General features: G+C 41.7%; 1 protein-coding gene and 1 non-coding gene across 3 annotated transcripts in view; both read left to right on the top strand.

Moving 5' to 3' along the window:
- Positions 1-18487, top strand: part of LOC110525897 (netrin receptor UNC5D) — a 216210-nt gene extending 197723 nt beyond the window's left edge. For both annotated transcript variants that reach the window (XM_021606393.3, XM_021606391.3), the window contains exons 12-17: positions 3365-3536; positions 6751-6978; positions 11118-11267; positions 13904-14068; positions 14467-14645; positions 15385-18487. In XM_021606393.3, coding sequence (XP_021462068.3) covers positions 3365-3536; positions 6751-6978; positions 11118-11267; positions 13904-14068; positions 14467-14645; positions 15385-15661 — 1171 coding nt within the window. In that variant the 3' untranslated portion in view covers positions 15662-18487. The remainder of the gene's footprint in view (positions 1-3364; positions 3537-6750; positions 6979-11117; positions 11268-13903; positions 14069-14466; positions 14646-15384) is intronic.
- On the top strand, positions 3957-4009 carry LOC118965104 (U7 small nuclear RNA). The gene has a single exon (XR_005052437.1). It is a non-coding gene; the product is annotated as a U7 small nuclear RNA (small nuclear RNA).
- Positions 18488-18923: the final 436 nt, after the last annotated feature.

Here is an 18923-nt window from a genome sequence, read left to right as displayed (position 1 = left end):
CACATTCATACAACAACTTGCGAATTTAAAGACCTACATTCGAAATGTTCTTTGCTGAAGTTCTGGATGCCAGGTGTTTTCTCCTTGGCTCTGCCAAGATGGTGTGGGAATGCGGTCATGGCCGGGCTGTGCAATACATCTCACCCACTTGAGGATGACATGGCTCCCCCGCCCGGCCACTGTACCTTCTAGTTAGCCTCAATAACACCCCACAGGGACAGACTGTGGCTGTGCCCCCTTTCCCGTTATAGTGAGACTACTTTTGACCAAGACCCATAAGACTCTGGACAAAAGTAGTCTCACTACTGTATATAGCGAATAGAGTGCCATTTTGGAAAGATTTGTGAGCTCTCCTAAGCCCCCTCGGGTCATTTGTCCATTCGATCTGCAGGTGGGATGTCACTGACTGTCTCTGGCAGGAACTATTGTAATGGTTTCAACATAGCTTTAATTTTGAATGCCACAGGGAGAAAATATGGTTGTCCAGTTTATATCTTAGTATCCCTCATTCTCTTGAGCTCATGAGTAAACAAGTACTTCAAAGATGTAATTTAGTAATGTAAATGTTCGTTTAATTTAACTGTATACATTTCTAGATTCGAGAAAGAGAGAGGCTAAAAGGGATAGATGAAACATTAAATCATAGCTTGGTATGTGCAGCCAATTGTAGTCCATAACGTACAGCTTTCACTCTTCGGTACCAATGTGATGAATGTCCCCATTCTCTGCCCATAACATGTGCCTATGTGTCGCCTTAAAAAATGGACAAAAACCCAGTTGGACAGGCAGGTAGGAGAGTACAAGCAAATAAAGGTGAAGCTAATGGAGCATGTTAATGTGTGCATTTATTAAGCCCCACGCTGCCTCCGCTCTCTCTGTGGCGTCGTGGCCCAATAGGCCACTTTGCATGGCTCCCCAGTCCCTGAAGAGTGAGTCATCAGTCACTTTGAGTAATGTACCTCATCTAGGGCCAGGGAGGAAGCCAAGCCGTACGTTGGTACAGGACCCTTCATGATGATGACAAGTGGAATTGAAAAAGAGAGGGGTCCGTCCCAAATGGCACCCCATTCCCTATATAGCAAACGACTTTTGACCAGAGCCTTATGGGCCCTGGTCAAAAGTAGTGCACTATAAACAGAAGCGGGTACCACTTCGGACTCAGCCAGGATAAGAGCCAGAGGCACTTCTTCTTTTAGGTGCTGCTGCTTCTAGACTCCTCTCAGTCATAAGTGGTAGGCAGCTACTTAAAGTCCAGCTAATCTGTTCCTTGCTTAGCTACTCTTGCCGTTGAATGTGTGATCAGGCTCTTCGTTGTTGACTAAAGGATCGTCAGAACTCTCGCTGGACCATTCAAAAACCAGCCAGGGCTACTATTAAAACAGCACGGTGATTGACGTGAGCAGTGAGCTCTCATCTGTATAAAACAGGTACAGGTTAACTGTGTGAGGTGAAGATTATATGAATAGAAATAGTCATCATCAGCACTGAATATGCAATCACATATTTTATTGCTATTTATTAGTGTATTTTACTAGCGTATTCACAATCATGTAACTGCAAGTCAATGAAATGAAACATATATATTATGTTTTATCAATAGATATACTGACTGGTTCAGATGTTGAAAATGTTTGGGAAGTCTGAAAGGTGTCTGTATTGTACAGTGTACATTGACTGTGAGAAGTGAATCATGAAAGATCTTAACCATTGTTGGGCAATCCACACTAGAGCACATTACCAGTCAAAAGTTTGGACACGCCTACTGTGTCATCAAGGACAGCTTTGGAAACACCTCCAAAGCTGTCATCAAGGTACTGTAATAGGTGGCTACTTTGAAAAATATCAAATATATTTTGATTAATCACTATTCATTTTTTTGGTTACTACATGATTCCATATGTGTCATTTCATAGTTTTGATGTCTTTGCTATTATTCTACAATGTAGAAAATAGTACAAATAAAGAAAAACCCTTGCATGAGTAGGCGTGTCCAAACGTTTGACTGGTACTGTATGTGGCAATCTTACTGAAATAATTACGTTTTCATCTGCCACAATATTATTTCTGTCATTGTTTATGCCTTGGGTTATTTGTTTAAAGTCACACTGCATTTTGACGCGGATGAACTTTCCACCTCACTCACTCGCTCAATCACTCAAGGATCTGGATATAGCCTAAATCAGTTTTTATTCAGTGGAGGAAATCTTGACAATTCACAGTTCTCAGATCTTTGATGACTGATATGAGCTTAGAGAGCTTTGCGAAGGCGTTTCGCTGCACTGCCTTGATCTTCCTTGGCCTTTTCAAACCACCGCCTACCCTTCCTACCCCCCCTGGCAACACAACCTGAAGATGCTATTTATTGTCAGCCCTTTTTTAATGAATATGCCATCCATTTTTAAGGTAAATCATATTCTGACTTTATGACTCTGTCTCTAGCAGGGAATCCGGGAACCAAACACCTGCAGGCTGCTCTCTGTGTCTTTATGCTGTTTGTGAATTTGCATGACTGTCCACCACCCTCATTCGTTTTCCTTCATTAATTGCTTTGATTTCATGCAGCACCACCACAAGGAGCGATGGAAAGATAATGACTGCAAGATGATAAACACAAGGCTGATGAATATGCAAATTCATCAGCGACCGACCGGCACACAGATCCCTTTAAGACTATTATTGGTCCACACTCAAGCCCTTAACATACATGATCTAAAATGATGTCCCTGATTTGCATGGGGAATAGATTAATGTCTTAAGTCGATTATGTAGAATTAGCATTTCAGTTGTTTTTAGTCTTATAACGATGTACTACTAAACGATGTTCGTTTAGTAATACCTTGAATTTGCAAACCCATTAAATATATATATTTTTTTATGTTTAAATTTGTATTATTTTACCCCTTTTTCTCCCCAATTTCATGGTTTCCAATTGGTAGTAATTACTGTCTTGTCTCGTCGCTACAACTCCCATACGGAATTGGGAGAGGCGAAGGTCGAGAGCCATGCGTCCTCCGAAACACAACCCAACCAAGCCACACTGCTTCTTGACACAACGCACATCCAACCCGGAAGCCAGCCGCACCTATGTGTCGGAGGAAACACCGTACACATGAGACAAGGATATCCCTGCCGGCCAAACCCTCCCTAACCCAGACGACGCTGGGCCAATTGTGCGTCGCCCCATGAGCCTCCCGGTCGCGGCCGGCTGCGGCAGAGCCTGAGCTCGAACCCAGTGCCTTAGACCCGGAAGGCCCCCCCTCCATTAAATATTTGACCACATTTTATCAAATACATTATACCTGTAGTTACAGTTAGTTGAATAGCGTCTTTTCAGAATCAACCAACGACAATTAGTGTTTTTCAGTTTCCAGACGGAGGAAGGCTGTGAGATCCTACTAGGACCAGAGGTCACCTATGGTCCTCTAGGCCTAGACCTCTCCAGTCCTGTTGCTATGACGATAGCTCACTGTGCAGAGGTTGACACTGAGAACTGGAACATCCAACTGAAGAGGAAAACACAGGACAACAGTTGGGAGGTAAGAGAAGCCCCTTTAACCATAAACAACTCTGTGCTCTCTGGGCCAGTTACTCAGACACAGATTGCATTTTTTAGTCCAGGACCGAGTCCATCCACATAAGAAAATACTACAGTTTACTAGAGAATACTACCTCGATCATGTGTAGTACTTAGTATATAATTGTGTGGTATACTGTAGAATACTATAGTAAATACTAGTATTATCGACAAAAAACACCATTAAATAATACAGAAATGTATGCAAAACATTTTTTTACTATAGTAAATACTTCTGTATTTCATTTGCATATACCCTGCCCATCCCCCTCCCCCATACTGCAATTTGTGCCATCTTTAAATGAGAAACCAACTTGCCAAGTATAGACCATATATTGTGTTTCCTACAGGTTATAGAAAGATCAGAAACTGAACTACCTGAAAATGTGCTCTTTTAGTATTTCTCCAGTAGGTTTCCTCTAGGAGAAAGCCCCCCGGTTTTAAGTCAAAGATAATAAAACAAAAACTGTTTGGGGAAATACTACAGTAATGTCCCCAAAAACACTAGTGTTTTTGCAGACTGTAGTGTACTGTACAGTAAATACTACAGAATACTATTCCCTAAAAAGTGCACTACTTTTGACCAGGGCCCATATGTATGAATTGAGTGCCATTTGGGATGCATCCTTGAGCAATGCCTTGCTCCGCACCCTTTGCCCTCAATAGCCTTTTCACACTTCAGACACAACAGTGAATACTACAGTAAAGTCTGATATTTTTTCATATGGGCAGGCCCTATGTTATTGTTTATTTTTTCTTCTATAACCCTGGGGGCAGTGTGTTTTTAACTGGTCAAAGATATTCCCAGATAGAGGTTGTATTTTCCCTTGACACCTCAACACAGTTTGTTCCATCAGCTCTTTTAATTTCCTGACCTCTGTATCTCTCTTTTGGGAGGGACAATGTTCCAGCGAGCCTTTTTGTGATGTACCTGTTGAGATGTGTGTGTCTAAAGTGTGAAAAGGCTATTGAGAGCATAGGGTGTGGAGCAGGGCATTGCTAAAGGATGCGTCCCAAACTGCACTCAATTCCTACGTAGTGCACTACTTTTGACCAGGGCCCATAGGGAATCTGGTCAAAAGTACTGCACTTTAATAGGGAATAGGGTGCCATTTGTGACTCACACAAAGGCTTACGGTCACTGTGGATTCAACAGCCTGCTTGAGGGGAACAACAGCCTGCCTGAGGGGAATAACGTTGAGAGCTCTGAAGAAAAAACAAAACAATTACAGCATGTAATAGCAGAGAAAACACATTGCTTGTGTCAGTCAGACGGGGTAACGACAGGGCAAAAGGGCCCGTTAGACATCGGAAGTATCGATTGGTGGATTCTGGATGGACACACTGAAATGGGTGTGGACGTGAGGCAATCAGGGGAAGAGTCATGGAAATGGCCTCCCATCTGACCTGGACTCGCCGAATATGTCCCAAATGGCACCCTTTTCCCTATGTAGTGCACTATTTTTAACTATGGGCCCTGGTCAAAGTAGTGCACTATATAGGGAATAGGGTGCCATTTGTGATGCCACTGCCTGCCCTGCTTTCTAAACACCTCCCACTTCTCAGGACATGTTCACTAAACAGACACGTGAATCAGCCTACCTGCCACTCACTGGCTTTTTCAGTAATTGTTAGACCTTGGTTTGTTACCTTTTGTATTTCTCAACACCGTTGTTGAGATACTTATGGCCTACACCCTAAAGCCATAGTGTTTGTTTCTTCTCATGCAAAGTTGCTAGTAGTAGGCTTAGTTGAGATATTTCAGCATTCTTGTTTTTTTTTCCCAGTGTGTACTGTTTGCCTTAGGAATGTCTAATATTATTTTGTTGTCTAAAAAAGAGCTTTCTACAATCTATAACTTATTGTACATTCCCAAGAGGTTAATACACAACCCAGAGGCTCTGTAGGCAATGCCCTCCCTCACTTAGAATTATTTGTTCATGAAAATGTGTTTTTGAACAAAACAAGTGTAAAAGAAAATAATTAAGAGCATTTCCAGGCAGGCAGTAATATAATTGTACATCTGACCACGTTTTGGCAGACTGAACAGGGGGTCAGAATATTGAATATTGTAGTTCTGCCCCAGGCTGTTATGCTATGTGGTGTCGGTGATTAAAACAGGGTTGTTATTTAGAATATTAGCAGCCTCTGGATTTGCTCCTGCACCCACTCTGTCCTATGTAATGCTGTTACAACCAATGGAAGTGGGCTGTGTGCCCTATGTAAGGCAATTAACTATACAAGAGGTTGTAGCAGTCCTTGCATGTATCACTGGCTTGCTTACCCCAGGCAAGGAAACAATGGGAATGGGTGGCAGGGATCTTTGTCTCAATTACGGGCTGCCTCCTGACCCCACCATTCTTATACACCATTTTTGTCTCTTGCCCTTTTCTATGGGTATATCCCAAATAGCTATTCACATATAGTGCACTACTTTTGACCAGAGCCCTATGGTGCCATTTGGGACAAAGTCTATAATCTCTCTTGGATATACAACATGCACCGCTGCAGATTTCATACCCTGCAGACTCCCTGGAGGTCATTCTAGCTGAGGATGGTACAGGTGTGTAATTGACATACTGTAGCTAAGCCTTGCATCTCATTAACCGACTCTGCGACCAAAGGTTCAACACGCAATAACAAGAGACAGCGAAATTGGTAGCTACTAACCATCCCGCCTTCCTTGGCCCTTCATTACTTCTCATTTGTGTAAATGATATAGCTTTGTATGTCTCCAATTTTCTCGCTGTTTTTTTATTTTATTTGAAGTGAACACAGCTGTTTTAGAGGGAGATAATGTGGGATATAATTATGGTAGCTGGCTGGGATGATAAAAACGACTGATTCCATTATTGTAGTTTAAAATAATAAAAGGGATTTCCCAACTACTGCTGTTGTTCATGATGACTGATCTGTGTTCTGAGATGCTACCATCTCATCTACCTCGGAAACCCGTTTAAAAAAGCACTTCAATTATATTCATTGAACCAAACATTTAAATGCTCCCATGATGACACAACACTATAAAAGATGCTGAACAAATACACATCCGCACATAGCACAATTGCATAATTATAGTATTTCTTCTCAATGTAATCAAATGTAATGATGCTTCATGCAATTGTCTTATCATCCTCTGTTGCCAACCGGCCTGTGTTCTGTGTTCCCTGTCACAGGAAGTGATGTCAGTAGAGGATGAGTCAACATTCTGTTACTGCCTGATGGACTCCAGTAGCTGCCACCTGCTGCTGGACCAGCCTGGCTCCTACGCCCTGGTTGGTGAACCACTCACTCAGGCAGCCGTGAAGAGGCTGAAGCTAGCAGTGTTTGGCAGCATGGGGGCCACACCCATGCACTACAGCCTCCGAGTGTACTGTGTGGACGACACGCCATACGCCTTTCAGGTAAACAGGAAGGGGCTCTGCACCATAAATCGACCCATATGCCCTATGCATTTGTGGAGATCTGAGAGGATTTGATTGGTATAAGCAATATGGGGATCTTCCAAGGTAGAGCTATTAGGGGTCAATTTGAGATTAGGTCATTCTCATCCATTTTTGTCATGCAATGCCTGTTTGTCAGCAGTGGAAAGGAAGAAATACTGTTGAATAATAGGTGTATTTCCTGGTGGTTGCATAATGCATACGCACACGTTGTTTTCCTTTGCTTGGTTCATTCTTTTCATTGATTGCAGTTTGCTCTTGGGCAATCATCTGAATCGCAGTATTGATGGCAGTGCTTAGGCGGCAGATGATAGAAGAGAATCAAGTCCCTCACAAACATGGATATTTACGGGTTAGCCTTCCAATCATTCGGTCATATAATTCAATAAAGCATGTGAATGTCTGTATTGATATCTCATCATCTAGCATCAGGGAAATCAACTGCCTCAGTTCACCCAAGAGACATAAAGCAGAACAGAAGTGATCAGAACAGAATAGGCCTCAGGAGTGACTCAGCCCCTGCTTGTGTTCCTGTGATTTACCAGAAGTCACTGACAGCTGGGTTTAAAATGCTTTTTGGATTTGGTTTATGAATCCGTCCCCAGCGCAGCCTGCCGAGCAGATGCCAGCCCCCTCTGTCCTCTGGGTCTCTGTCGGCTACAATCACACTCACTCTGCTTCATGTTGTTCAAGTTCTGGCTATAGACGGACAGAGTCAATCACCGGTCATATCCTAGATTTAGATCAACAGGATGCTCCTGATAATAATATTAAGGATGTCATTTCAGTGCAAAATGTACCCAAATGTAGCTCTTACTCTGGCTTCAGTTGCCATAAAATATGAGGATGGGGCTAGCACACAACCTAGTCTGCATGGGGAATACAGATTACAGAATTACAGAGGAATACCATTTGCTCAAGCAATGCTGATATTAATGCAGGGGAAGAGGAAATGTAGCATTGAAAGGGTGTCATTTCTCAAAAGGTCAAAGAAAATGGCCATGATGTATCCTAAAAATTATTTTATGGATTTTAAATTTTAAAACTTTCGTCCTGCAGATCAGGTTATCTGATCGGATAGGATTAAATGTTAAATTCAAATGATAACTGATGTGGCTCATGTAATGGAATGTATTTTTTTGTAACGTCAGTTGAGTTGAATCAACAAATCACAGCACATATTGATGGGTACACTTCCTGCTTTTGCTTCCTGCTTGTACTGTGCTTCCTGCTTTGCTCCTATGGGTCAAAGATGTTCTATTAGATTGACAAGATAGTCAAGTGACCGCTCTAACAATGGAAATACATGTCCTCAAAGACGTGAGAGGTGAGATCAGGTGGGACCATTCTAGCAAATGAGAGCACAGATAAGAAGTATGAAGAAGTATGAAGAACAGGCCAAGATAAATAGAGGACTAATCTTTGAATCAAATAAAATCTAATTATATTGGTCACATACACATGGTTAGTAGATGTTATTGTGAGTGTAGTGAAATGCTTGTCTGTGTCATTATAGTGTCTGTGACAGCATGGACAGCGCCATTGAGGCTATCTCCATTTTAAATTAGTCCATTTTCTTGTTCTTCATTGGTTGTTTTCTCCCAGCTCATTGGCTCTTAGCTCACAAGTCCCAACTCTTTACAATTGTGGAAGCCCTCAATTGTAAAATCCATGCTAAAATGAGTTATATCCATGATGAGTCCTCTATCTATGTCATGACAGCAGGCACAATTCCGATATAAAGTTGTTTTTGGGTAAGTTGCCGATATGCCATGTATATCAATGCATTCGTAACAACATAACTTCTATTCGATCAAATAAGCCTCACGTAGCAAATAATAATTTTTCTGTTGACCAAATTCGACACTCATTGGCCTCAACACAAAAAAATACTTACTTATTTTTGTGGACAGATTTTGAACGGAGTAAAACGTCTCGTTTCGCCTCTTCCTCTCTGTATGGGTACACTCGCAATGGCAGCCAGTCCACCCTTTATGCCATCATTGACTTGAATGGGGATACCCGTTCTATTGATTCTATTTCTATGGCAGCACATGCAGTCAGGAGCGGAGGAAAGGAGAAAATGTGTGTCTCCCTATCCAGTGCATTCAGAAAGTATTCAGACCCCTTGACTTTTTCCACATTTTGTGACGTTACAGCCTTATTCTAAAATTGATTCAATTCTTTTTTTTCTTCCTCATCAATCTACACACAATACCCAATAATGACAAAGCAAAAACAGGCTTTTTGAAATTTTTGCAAAGAAAAAAAAACAACTTTATCACATTTACATAAGTACTCAGACCCTTTACTCAGTACTTTGTTGAAGCATATTTGGCAGCGATTACAGCCTCGAGTCTTCTTGGGTATGATGCTGCAAGCTTGGCACACCTGTATTTGGGGAGTTTCTCCCATTCTTCTCTGCAGATCCTCTCAAGCTCTGTCAGGATGGCTGGGGAGTGTTGCTGCACTTTTTCAGGTCTCTCCAGAGATGTTGGATTGGGTTCAAGTCTGGGCTCTGGCTGGGCCACTCAAGGACATTCAGAGACTTGTCCCGAAGCCACTCCTGCGTTGTGTTGGCTGTGTGCTTAGGGTCTGAGGTCCTGAGTGCTCTGGATCAGGGTTTCGTCAAGGATCACCCTGTACTTTGCTCCATTCATTTTGCCTCGATCCTGGCTAGTCTCCCAGTCCCTGCTGCTGAAAAACATCCCCACAGCATAATGCTTCCACCACCATGCTTAACCGTGACGAGTTAAATCTTGGTTTCATCAGACCAGAGAATCTTGTTTCTCATGGTCTGAGTCCTTTAGGTGCCTTTTGGCAAACTCCAAGCGGGCTGTCATGCGCCTTTTACTGAGGTGTGGATTCCGTCTGGCCACTCCACCATAAAGTCCTGATTGGTGGAGTGCTGCAGAGATGGTTGTCCTTCTGGTAGGTTCTCTCATCTCAGCTCTGTCAGAGTGACCATCAGGTTCTTGGTCACCTCCCTGACCAAGGCCCTTCTCCCCAGATCGCTCAGTTTGGCCGAGTGGCCAGATCTCCAAACTTCTTCCATTTAAGAATGATGGAGGCCACTGTGTTCTTGGGGACCTTCAATGCTGCAGAAATGTTTTGGTACCCATGCCCAGATCTGTGACTCTGCACTATCCTGTCTCAGAGCTCTCTGACAATTCCTTCAACCTCATGGCATAGTTTTTGCTCTGACATTCACCATCAACTGTGGGATCTTACATAGACAGGTGTGTGCCTTTCCAAATAATGTCCAATCAATTGAATTCACCACAGGTGGACTCCAATCAAGTTGTAGAAACATCACAAGGATGATCAATGGAAACAGGATGCACCTGAGCTCAATTTCGAGTTTCATATCAAAGGGTCTGAATACTTATGTAAATAAGGTATTTCTGTTTTTTGCAAAATGTCTAAAAACCTGTTTTTGCTTTGTCATTATGGGATTTTGAGTGTAGATTGATGAGGTGAAAGAAATATTTGTACAATTTTAGAATAAGGCTGTAACATAACAAAATGTAGCAAAAGTCGAGGGGTCTGAATACTTTCAGAATTCACTGTGTATATATATTTATTTTCTATTACGGAGACCGCAGTCATTTGGCTGGCCAATTACCGTCATCCAAAATTCCATGACCGTCACAGCCCTAACACAAATGCAAACAAACAGTCACAAGCAGTCAGCATGGCATGGTGTTAGTCATCCCTCTGTTTCTTTTGTCGCTTCTCTTTGGCATTGAGATGTCTGAGAATAGACCGCTCATACATTAAACGCCCCACAGGAGCAGAACAATGGTGACAGATGAATACCTTACAGCCTCAAATCAAAAGGCACTTTCATCATTTCAAATACAATTTTGGGGATGGATGTAAGCCGATACATGCTCATCTAATGCATTAAATTGAGACTTCAATCTTGTATTGTGGTTCCATATTTAATATAGCTTGCTACTAATGAGAATTGTTTTTTAGTATTTCATGTAATTTCGAAAATGATCAGGTTTTGTGAGGATTTGTGGTTGGAAGCAGAAGTGAACTGTGGTGATAAAGAGAACTGGCCGACTGACTCTCCGGTCCCTCACTCCCTCCAGGGAGTGGTGGCCACAGAGACCAGTAGAGGAGGACAGCTCCTGGAGGAACCTAAGATGCTGCCTTTCAGAGGGAACACCTTCAGCCTCCAGGTCTACATCCAGGATGTCCCACAATTTCTATGGAGCATCAAACCCTTTACTACGTGTCAGGTAACTGTTTTAGACTTTAACTACTTAGAGATGTAGACGTTATGATGTACATGTTATGACAGTCTCTGTCTCAGCAGGACTTGTGTCAGTTGTAAGTTTCAGGAAGAATTGTGTCAGTCTAATCAGTACTAGACACTGTAAGACATTATCGACTTCTGCCTTACCCTAAAGCGTTTCGCACTGAATCATTTCAGAAACTGTTGAAACTGGAACTTCAAACTCTTTACCAGATGTCAGGTATTGTTAAAGCAGTCTTGGCGTACAAATGTAGACTGTTTGGTACTTCCAGATAGGGACATTATCTTGTTCTGCCTTACCCTAAAGTGTTGAGCACTAAAGATTTTCAGAAACTGCAAATCTTAGCATAGAAAGCAGTGGTGGAAAAAGTACCCAATTGTTATACTTGAGTACAAGTATAGATACCTTAAATAGAAAGTTATTCAAGTAAAAGTGAAAGCCACCCAGTAAAATACTACTAGAGTAAAAGTATTTGGTTCTAAATATACTTAAGTATCAAAAGTAAATGTAATTTCTAAAATAAGAGTAAAAGTATACATTATTTAAAATTCCTTATATTAAGCAAAGCAGATGGCACCATTTTATTGTTTTAAAAATATATGGATAGCCAGGGATACACTCCAACACACAAAATGTACATACGGTGCATTTGTGTTTAGTGAGTCTACCAGATCAGAGGCATTCAACATGTAATGAGTACTTTTGGGTGTCAGGGAAAATGTAGTGAAGTAAAAGTAACAGTTGTCAAAAATATAAATAATAAAGACCAGATACCCCCAAAAACTACTGAATTAGTACTTTAAAGTATTTTTTAAAGTACTTTACACCACTGATAGAAAGTTGTGTGTTATTAATTGATGGTTAACAAAATGTTTGGTTACAACCAGACTGCCATTTTTACAGGAGGTTGTTTACCTTTATTGGTAACTGTGTGTGCACACTGCATTCCCCATACATCTGTGAGAGGTGAGGAAGTAGGGTAGCGTGTCTCACACAGACCGTCAGACAGACACCTCGTCTTGGCTTATTTATGATGATCTTTGGAAGGAGACTGCCTCTATGAACCTCCCCCTTTCAAAGGGCAGTTGGAGAGTAATGGCTCTTGCCTGGACCATACATCAAGTTAGCTTTTTATTTTTTATTTTACTGCTAGAGTACCTGGCCTCTCCACTTCCATCATTCCCCTGTGCACCATTATCTGACACATCCATCCCACATCGGGGAGGATCAGATGATCAAAGCTAAGGGGTTAAGTTCTCTTTAGGCACACTAGGCTGTTTTTTTTTTTACTGTACAGTTAGCTAGTGTCCCTATTGCCATGGTTACGTATCAAATGGCACCCTGTTCCCTATTTAGTGCACTACTTTTGACCAGTGGGATCATACTCTTTTTTTTTCAATTTTCACCTAAAATGACACACAAGTCAAACTGCCTGTAGCTCAGGACCTGAAGCAATGATATGCATATTATTGATACCATTTGTGCAAATGTGAAATAAATGTAGGATAATATAGCACATTAGATCTGGTAAAATATATATTTTTTCATCATCTTTGAAATGCAAGAGAAAGGCCATACATTGATTGGAGTCTAGGTGTAATTTAGATTTTGACCACCAGATGGCAGCAGTGTGTTTGCAAAGTTTCACGCTGATCCAGTGAAGAATTACATTACTGCACAATATTTTGTATCAAGTCTGCCAGGAGTTTGGTCAATTGATATATTTTCAAGTACATAACTATAGAGAACATACAAAAATGCTATGGTAATAAACATTTTCAGTTTACACACTCCCAGGAATGTCATACATGGTGGATCATTAGCTTATACACTAACTTTCACACATCTAGATGGCCAGGCGGGGTGGGTGTGGAGCCAGAGACAGCAGTGGGGTCAAACTGTAGACCCCAGTTCCTACATTTGAACATAAAAATTGATTTTATCAAACAAAACTATGCTACATTTTATCTCTGGGACCCTCAGGATGACAACTCAGAGCAAGATTACTGAATGTAAGCACATGCTTTACCTTCAGAGGTGAATGTATCAAACCAGTTGCCGTGATAAAGTTTTTTGTTGTTGTTGTGCACTCTCCTCAAACAATAACATGGTATTTTTCCACTGTAACAGCTACTGTTAATTGGACACTGCAGTTAGAGTAACAAGAATTTAAGCTTTCTGCCCATATAATACATATCTATATCCCGGAAAGTTGGCTGTTGTATACAACGTCATTCTAGTCACATTAGTGCACGTTAGCAACAAGGGACACCCATCCTGTAGATGATAAGTAGTGCACTATATAGGGGATAAGGTGCCATTTCGGAGGCAGCTCATCACTGTGACTCGTTTACTGGTGACTTTATTATGCAGAGATGGAAGATGGAAATGTGCAGGAGGTCAAGGATTTCCCTACAGAGAGGTGCCCACTGCAGAAATGTATTAAACATCAAAGGCAATAATTTTCCCGTTCGTCATTCCCTCGGTCTCGGACATTGTGTGTAATATTTAGCCCGCGATCCGACATCCATTATCAGAATTAAGTGGGAATTGAACCCCCCCAGTACAAATGCTTATTACTTCCATACATAATTCTCTCTTTGTGTGCCTGGCTGCAGGAATTCTCATTTTCCCAAGTGTGGTGCAGCAATCAGAAGCCCCTGCACTGTGCCTTCTCCCTGGAGAGAAACAGCCCCACCACCACCCAGCTCTCCTGCAAGATCAGCGTGCGCCAGGTCAAAGGTCATGAGCAGATTCTGCAGGTCTATACGTCCGTGGCGGAGGTGAGCCTGGCTCTCCGTGTATGGATTACATTTTACTTCCACAATCCACACAACCTTTATTTAACCTTAGTGAAGTCAGTGTCCTCTGCTGTCACTAGCAGAACATCCTGTTCTCAGGAGTCTGCAGTGGTTGTCTCTCCCTATTCCCTGTGGTGTACTACTTTTGACCAAGGCCCATAGGGCTCTGGTCAAAAGTAGTGAAATATATAGGGAATAGGTTGCCATTTGGGATGCACCCTATGCTTCTTTTTAAAACCGAGGGTAGCTAGACGCTATCAATGAGAGCTGACTTATTGATGGCCCTGTGTATCCTAACAGCCTTTTTGTTAAATAAAATAGTTTTTTAATTATACTTGACTCCTGTGACATTGTGTTTTGGCTCTGTTTTTCCCTTGTAGAGCAAGAAGGAGTCAGTCCCATTTTTTACCCAGACGGACTGCACCGTCACCTCACAGGCAGGGCCCAAGGCCTTCAAAATCCCCCTCTCCATCCGCCAGAGGATATGTGCCACCTTTGACACTGCCAATGCCAAGGGCAAGGACTGGCAGCTCTTAGCCCAGAAACTCAATCTAGAAAGGTGAGTGTCCAAGGATGTGATCCCAAATACCCCCCTATTCCCAATGTAGTGCACTACTTTTGACCAGGGCCCCATGGTACTAAATAGGGAGTAGGGTGCAATTTGAGATGTAGCCCAACTGTCTATCATGTCTCACTGAATGTTTCAATGATTACTTGAACAAACAGCAGAAGGTATTTGAGACTTTTGGGCTTCCAAATGAGCCCAATCAGCTGTCCTCATATTATATCTTATCATGTTAAGCTGATTTTAATTGAGTCTGATGGCACAGAAATGACTGCATTCACAGAGGGTGATGCTTTTGGCAGGGACGGGTAAACCCATGTTTTATAGTGAAATACTGCCCTCCACTGGATCTAAAGGCTTACTGTAATACAGACATTGCAAGTTGTTACCCCAAACGACGCAATAGGCCTACAGAGTGTTTATCATAGGCCTACAGTACATATTCAGTCCTAACGTGACATGGACTTTTCCCCCCTCAAATGTTGACTAGTTTACTAACTTTGATATTTCAAGAAATCTCTTATCATGTCTAGTATGTCATTTCTCAGATACACACTTACTAGCATTGCATGTCAGTCCCTCCCTGTTGAGATGTGGAAACAGTGCTGTGCTGAAACACAGAGTTGTATCTCATAGGAGACAAAAATCTATAAACAACAGTGTTGTTCACTTTGCTAAGTGTGCTGTGACCACTTTGTCTACCAAAAGTGTTTCCCCCCCTTTCTCCCTACAGAAACCTGTCATATTTTCTTAAGCAACAGAGCCCCTCTGCGGTCATACTGAGCCTGTGGGAGGCACGACACCAAGACACTGGTGACCTGGACTCTCTGGCAAGCGCTCTGGAGGAAATTGGCAAGATCCACTCCAAAAGTGCTGCAGCAAAGAGCCAGGACCCTGAATCAGACTTAGTACATCATTTAGGAACAGGAAGCCCAGGCAACCCAGTGTGTGGAATGGGTGAACTCACCAATCATGAGACTGCTAACTCAGTCCAAGAGTATACTGGCTGATTTATGAGAGGAATTCTTCTTCTACATAGATCCCAACAACAGAAGCGTAATGCATAAGATGGAGATTGTTGTTCACAGTGCAAAACAACATGACCGACAACAATGACCACTGAAAAAATATCAAATCTGTCATTGCTGTGTGCATACTGTATCCACCCTTTTCTGAGGATGTACTGTAAATCTGTTTTGCCTTTCTGTGTTCCATTCCCTCCATTATTTTCCTCTTAGTCAATCCATTCTTAAGTCAGGCTGCCCCTCAATTGAGTTTCTGTTGCCCTTGTTTTCTTATTCTGTTGTTGGGACCAACCAATGCTCTTCAGAGAGTGGAACAGCTCTTCAATCATCCCGAGAGGTTGAAACTATCCTCAGTGTCCAAATGGAAGCCCATTTCCGATGTAGTGCAGTACTTCTGGCCAGAGCCCTATGGACGCTGGTGAAAAGTAGTGCACTAAATAGGTAATAGGGTCTTCTATTTGGGAAGGAACCAATATCACACCCATTTACCGTAAGACATCTCTTGGTATTGTATTCGTTCCTATTTGAATACTAGGTCATCAATTCCAAATAATGTATCAAATGGGAGAAACCACTCTGAAAAACGTGAAAGGTACAGATTTTAATAACATGATTTTTACTGTAATGGCAAAACCCCTGACGATGATGAAAATGTCTTTGTGTCAGGCTATTGTGTGTGTGTATGTGTTTGTGTGTGTGCGCACGAGTTGTGGTTTGGCCACCCAGGGGGAGAAGGAGAAAGCTGGAGGAGTTGTAAGACATCATTTCCTGGCCCTGTGCCATGTGTAACACTGCATCTTATCACCCACTTTCAACCATTGACACCTGTCAAAGAGCTGCATAGCTATCCACCACACACAAGCCTCCCAGCAGAGGCACAGCACTTCACAGGACATCAATGTGGATAGAATGTGTTATGGTATGGAAGCCCTTCTGGTACATTAAGCATGCATGTTTAACATCCTGTTGTACTGTACAAGTAAGGGGAGCCCATAGGGCTCTGAACAAAAGTAGTGCACTATGTAGGGAATATGATGCCATTTGGGACGCACCTTAAATGTCATAGGAAAGCAGGGGATTATGAATTACTGGTCTGAACAATAGGCACTGTTTTGAACATGTTTAGAAAAGACATCCAGCTAAAACAAAAATGAAAGAATGAAACAGTAATTCAAAGGGCGGATGTATACTTTAAAGTCATTGTTATTATGCATATTTCTGTTGTATGTGTTCAGTGTGATTTCTCATCTACAGGTTTGGATCATGTCCCTTTGTAGTTACTCACTGCTTTCATTGCTATAGTATTATGATCATAATAACACGGATTTGAAATTATCTGAATAGTTTTTGAAAATGTTGCTCATTTTACAAAAGACGCTCAACTTGTTGATTGTACACATGTTGCAGTCTCCTCTGAACTACTGTACCTAAAACACTGTTGGCACATAGTTTGTTATATGCAATTTCATATACAACAGTATGCGTCCCAAATGATACCCTATTCCCAATAGTGCGCTACTTTTGAATAGTGCACTTTAAAGGAAATAGAGTTCCATTTGGGACACAAAACATACAGTGTTGAGCTGAAGAGTGTTTATGCTACATGACCGGATTCATGTACCAGTTTTGTCGCTCTCATCATGAAGGATTACATAAGAGCTGAAGTTACGTTGTACGTGAAACCTACATTGCTATTCAGATTGGCTATACTCTAGTGATCAATCGAATGTTAATCGTTATACAACCCAGCTGGCTATAGAACAGATTAGTGAGTGAGCTTTACATTTTGAATATGATTGTTTTTTAATTGTTAGTTGTTGAATTCTCCTCCCCTGTACTAATGTGAGCAAGAGTGGTACAAAAAATGGAAGCAAGTGTGCTGTTGTAATGCTAAACAGTGGCTGATGTTGCATTAAGAGCATTTGTCTGTAAAATACAATACATCTTAACAACCAAACAGAATTGTAACTATTTTATTTAATGCAGCAATGCTGAGTCATGTCCATCTTATTAAATGTTGAAGTTAAGTTTGTAAATGTTAAGTGGGGCCACTGAGCTTTGAACCATGAACACACACACACACACACACACACACACACACACACACACACACTCTCTGTATACTTATGCTTTGTGTTAGAGTATTGCTGTGTCACTGGCTGAAGAGTTTACTGTTGGACCCCTGATTTACTGTCCCCTGAGCTGGGATGTGTCCCAAATGGTAATTTATTCCCTATAGTGTGTACTGCTTTTGACTAGAGCCTTATGGGCCCTGGTGAAAAGTAGTGCAGTATATAGTGAAAAGGGTGCCAATTAGGACACAACCCTGGTAACTAGATCTCCACCCTGATTTACATCACGGATGGATGTTACCTAGCTCTGGTCCAGGGTATTAGCTGGCTCAGCGTTATCATGCAACACTAACCCCGTGTACCAGAGCTAGAGGTTACGATGCTCCTTTTTACATCACGCATGGCCTTGGGCTTCATGTCACTATTCTTGTGCCTTGTTTAACTACTGTAAATGGTGAATGTTGTAAAGTACAGATGGGGATGAAAAAAAGCAACAAAACAAAACCATACCAATATACATTTAAAAAAGTATTAGTTCAAAAAAGTATTTAAGATGAAATCATTTACTAGGCTGCAGAGCTTTTCTAGTGCTAAACATATATGTTTGGTATTGCCAGGGCAGCTTTGTGGTATATTATATCTATATAATTATGGACATTTTGGATGTTTTATGTACAGTAGAATTTGCAAATGTATATGTAGCCTTTTGGAAATAAATGTACAGTTGAAAAGTCTCAAATTTAGTATGAGTAGGTTACTGTGCACCGTTGACACAATATGATATGCACTTTACTAGGTCTACATCACTGTAATTTTGTTTGAGTACATGTCTCTGACATGCATGCCTTTTCATGCTTTTGATTTCTCCTTGCTTATATATAATATGGCTGAAGTTGTTTTCTTCCACAAGTCTCTTGATGATTAGCTTGGTCCCAGCTATCCTCTGGCTGTACTGTAACTCTAACGAACACTGTGGCTGCTCATACAATTAGATTTTGATTATCTTAATACCAGCTGAGAAAAAGTGCCCTGACTGGCCACTTCTTGCATACCATGCAGTCCTGGGCACACAGGAAGCTACTGTGCTTACAAGAGACTGCACTGCAGAATACAGTACTAATGAGTCATGTGGAGGGCACATAGGAATAAGTCTGCCCCTGAGGAAGGTGAGGTCC

This window comes from Oncorhynchus mykiss, chromosome 6, assembly GCF_057628025.1.
Source record: "Oncorhynchus mykiss isolate SJ-2025 chromosome 6, ASM5762802v1, whole genome shotgun sequence".
Taxonomy (NCBI): Eukaryota; Metazoa; Chordata; class Actinopteri; order Salmoniformes; family Salmonidae; genus Oncorhynchus; species Oncorhynchus mykiss.
Note: the sequence above shows the minus strand (reverse complement) of the source record. Positions and strands in the feature narration are given on the sequence as shown.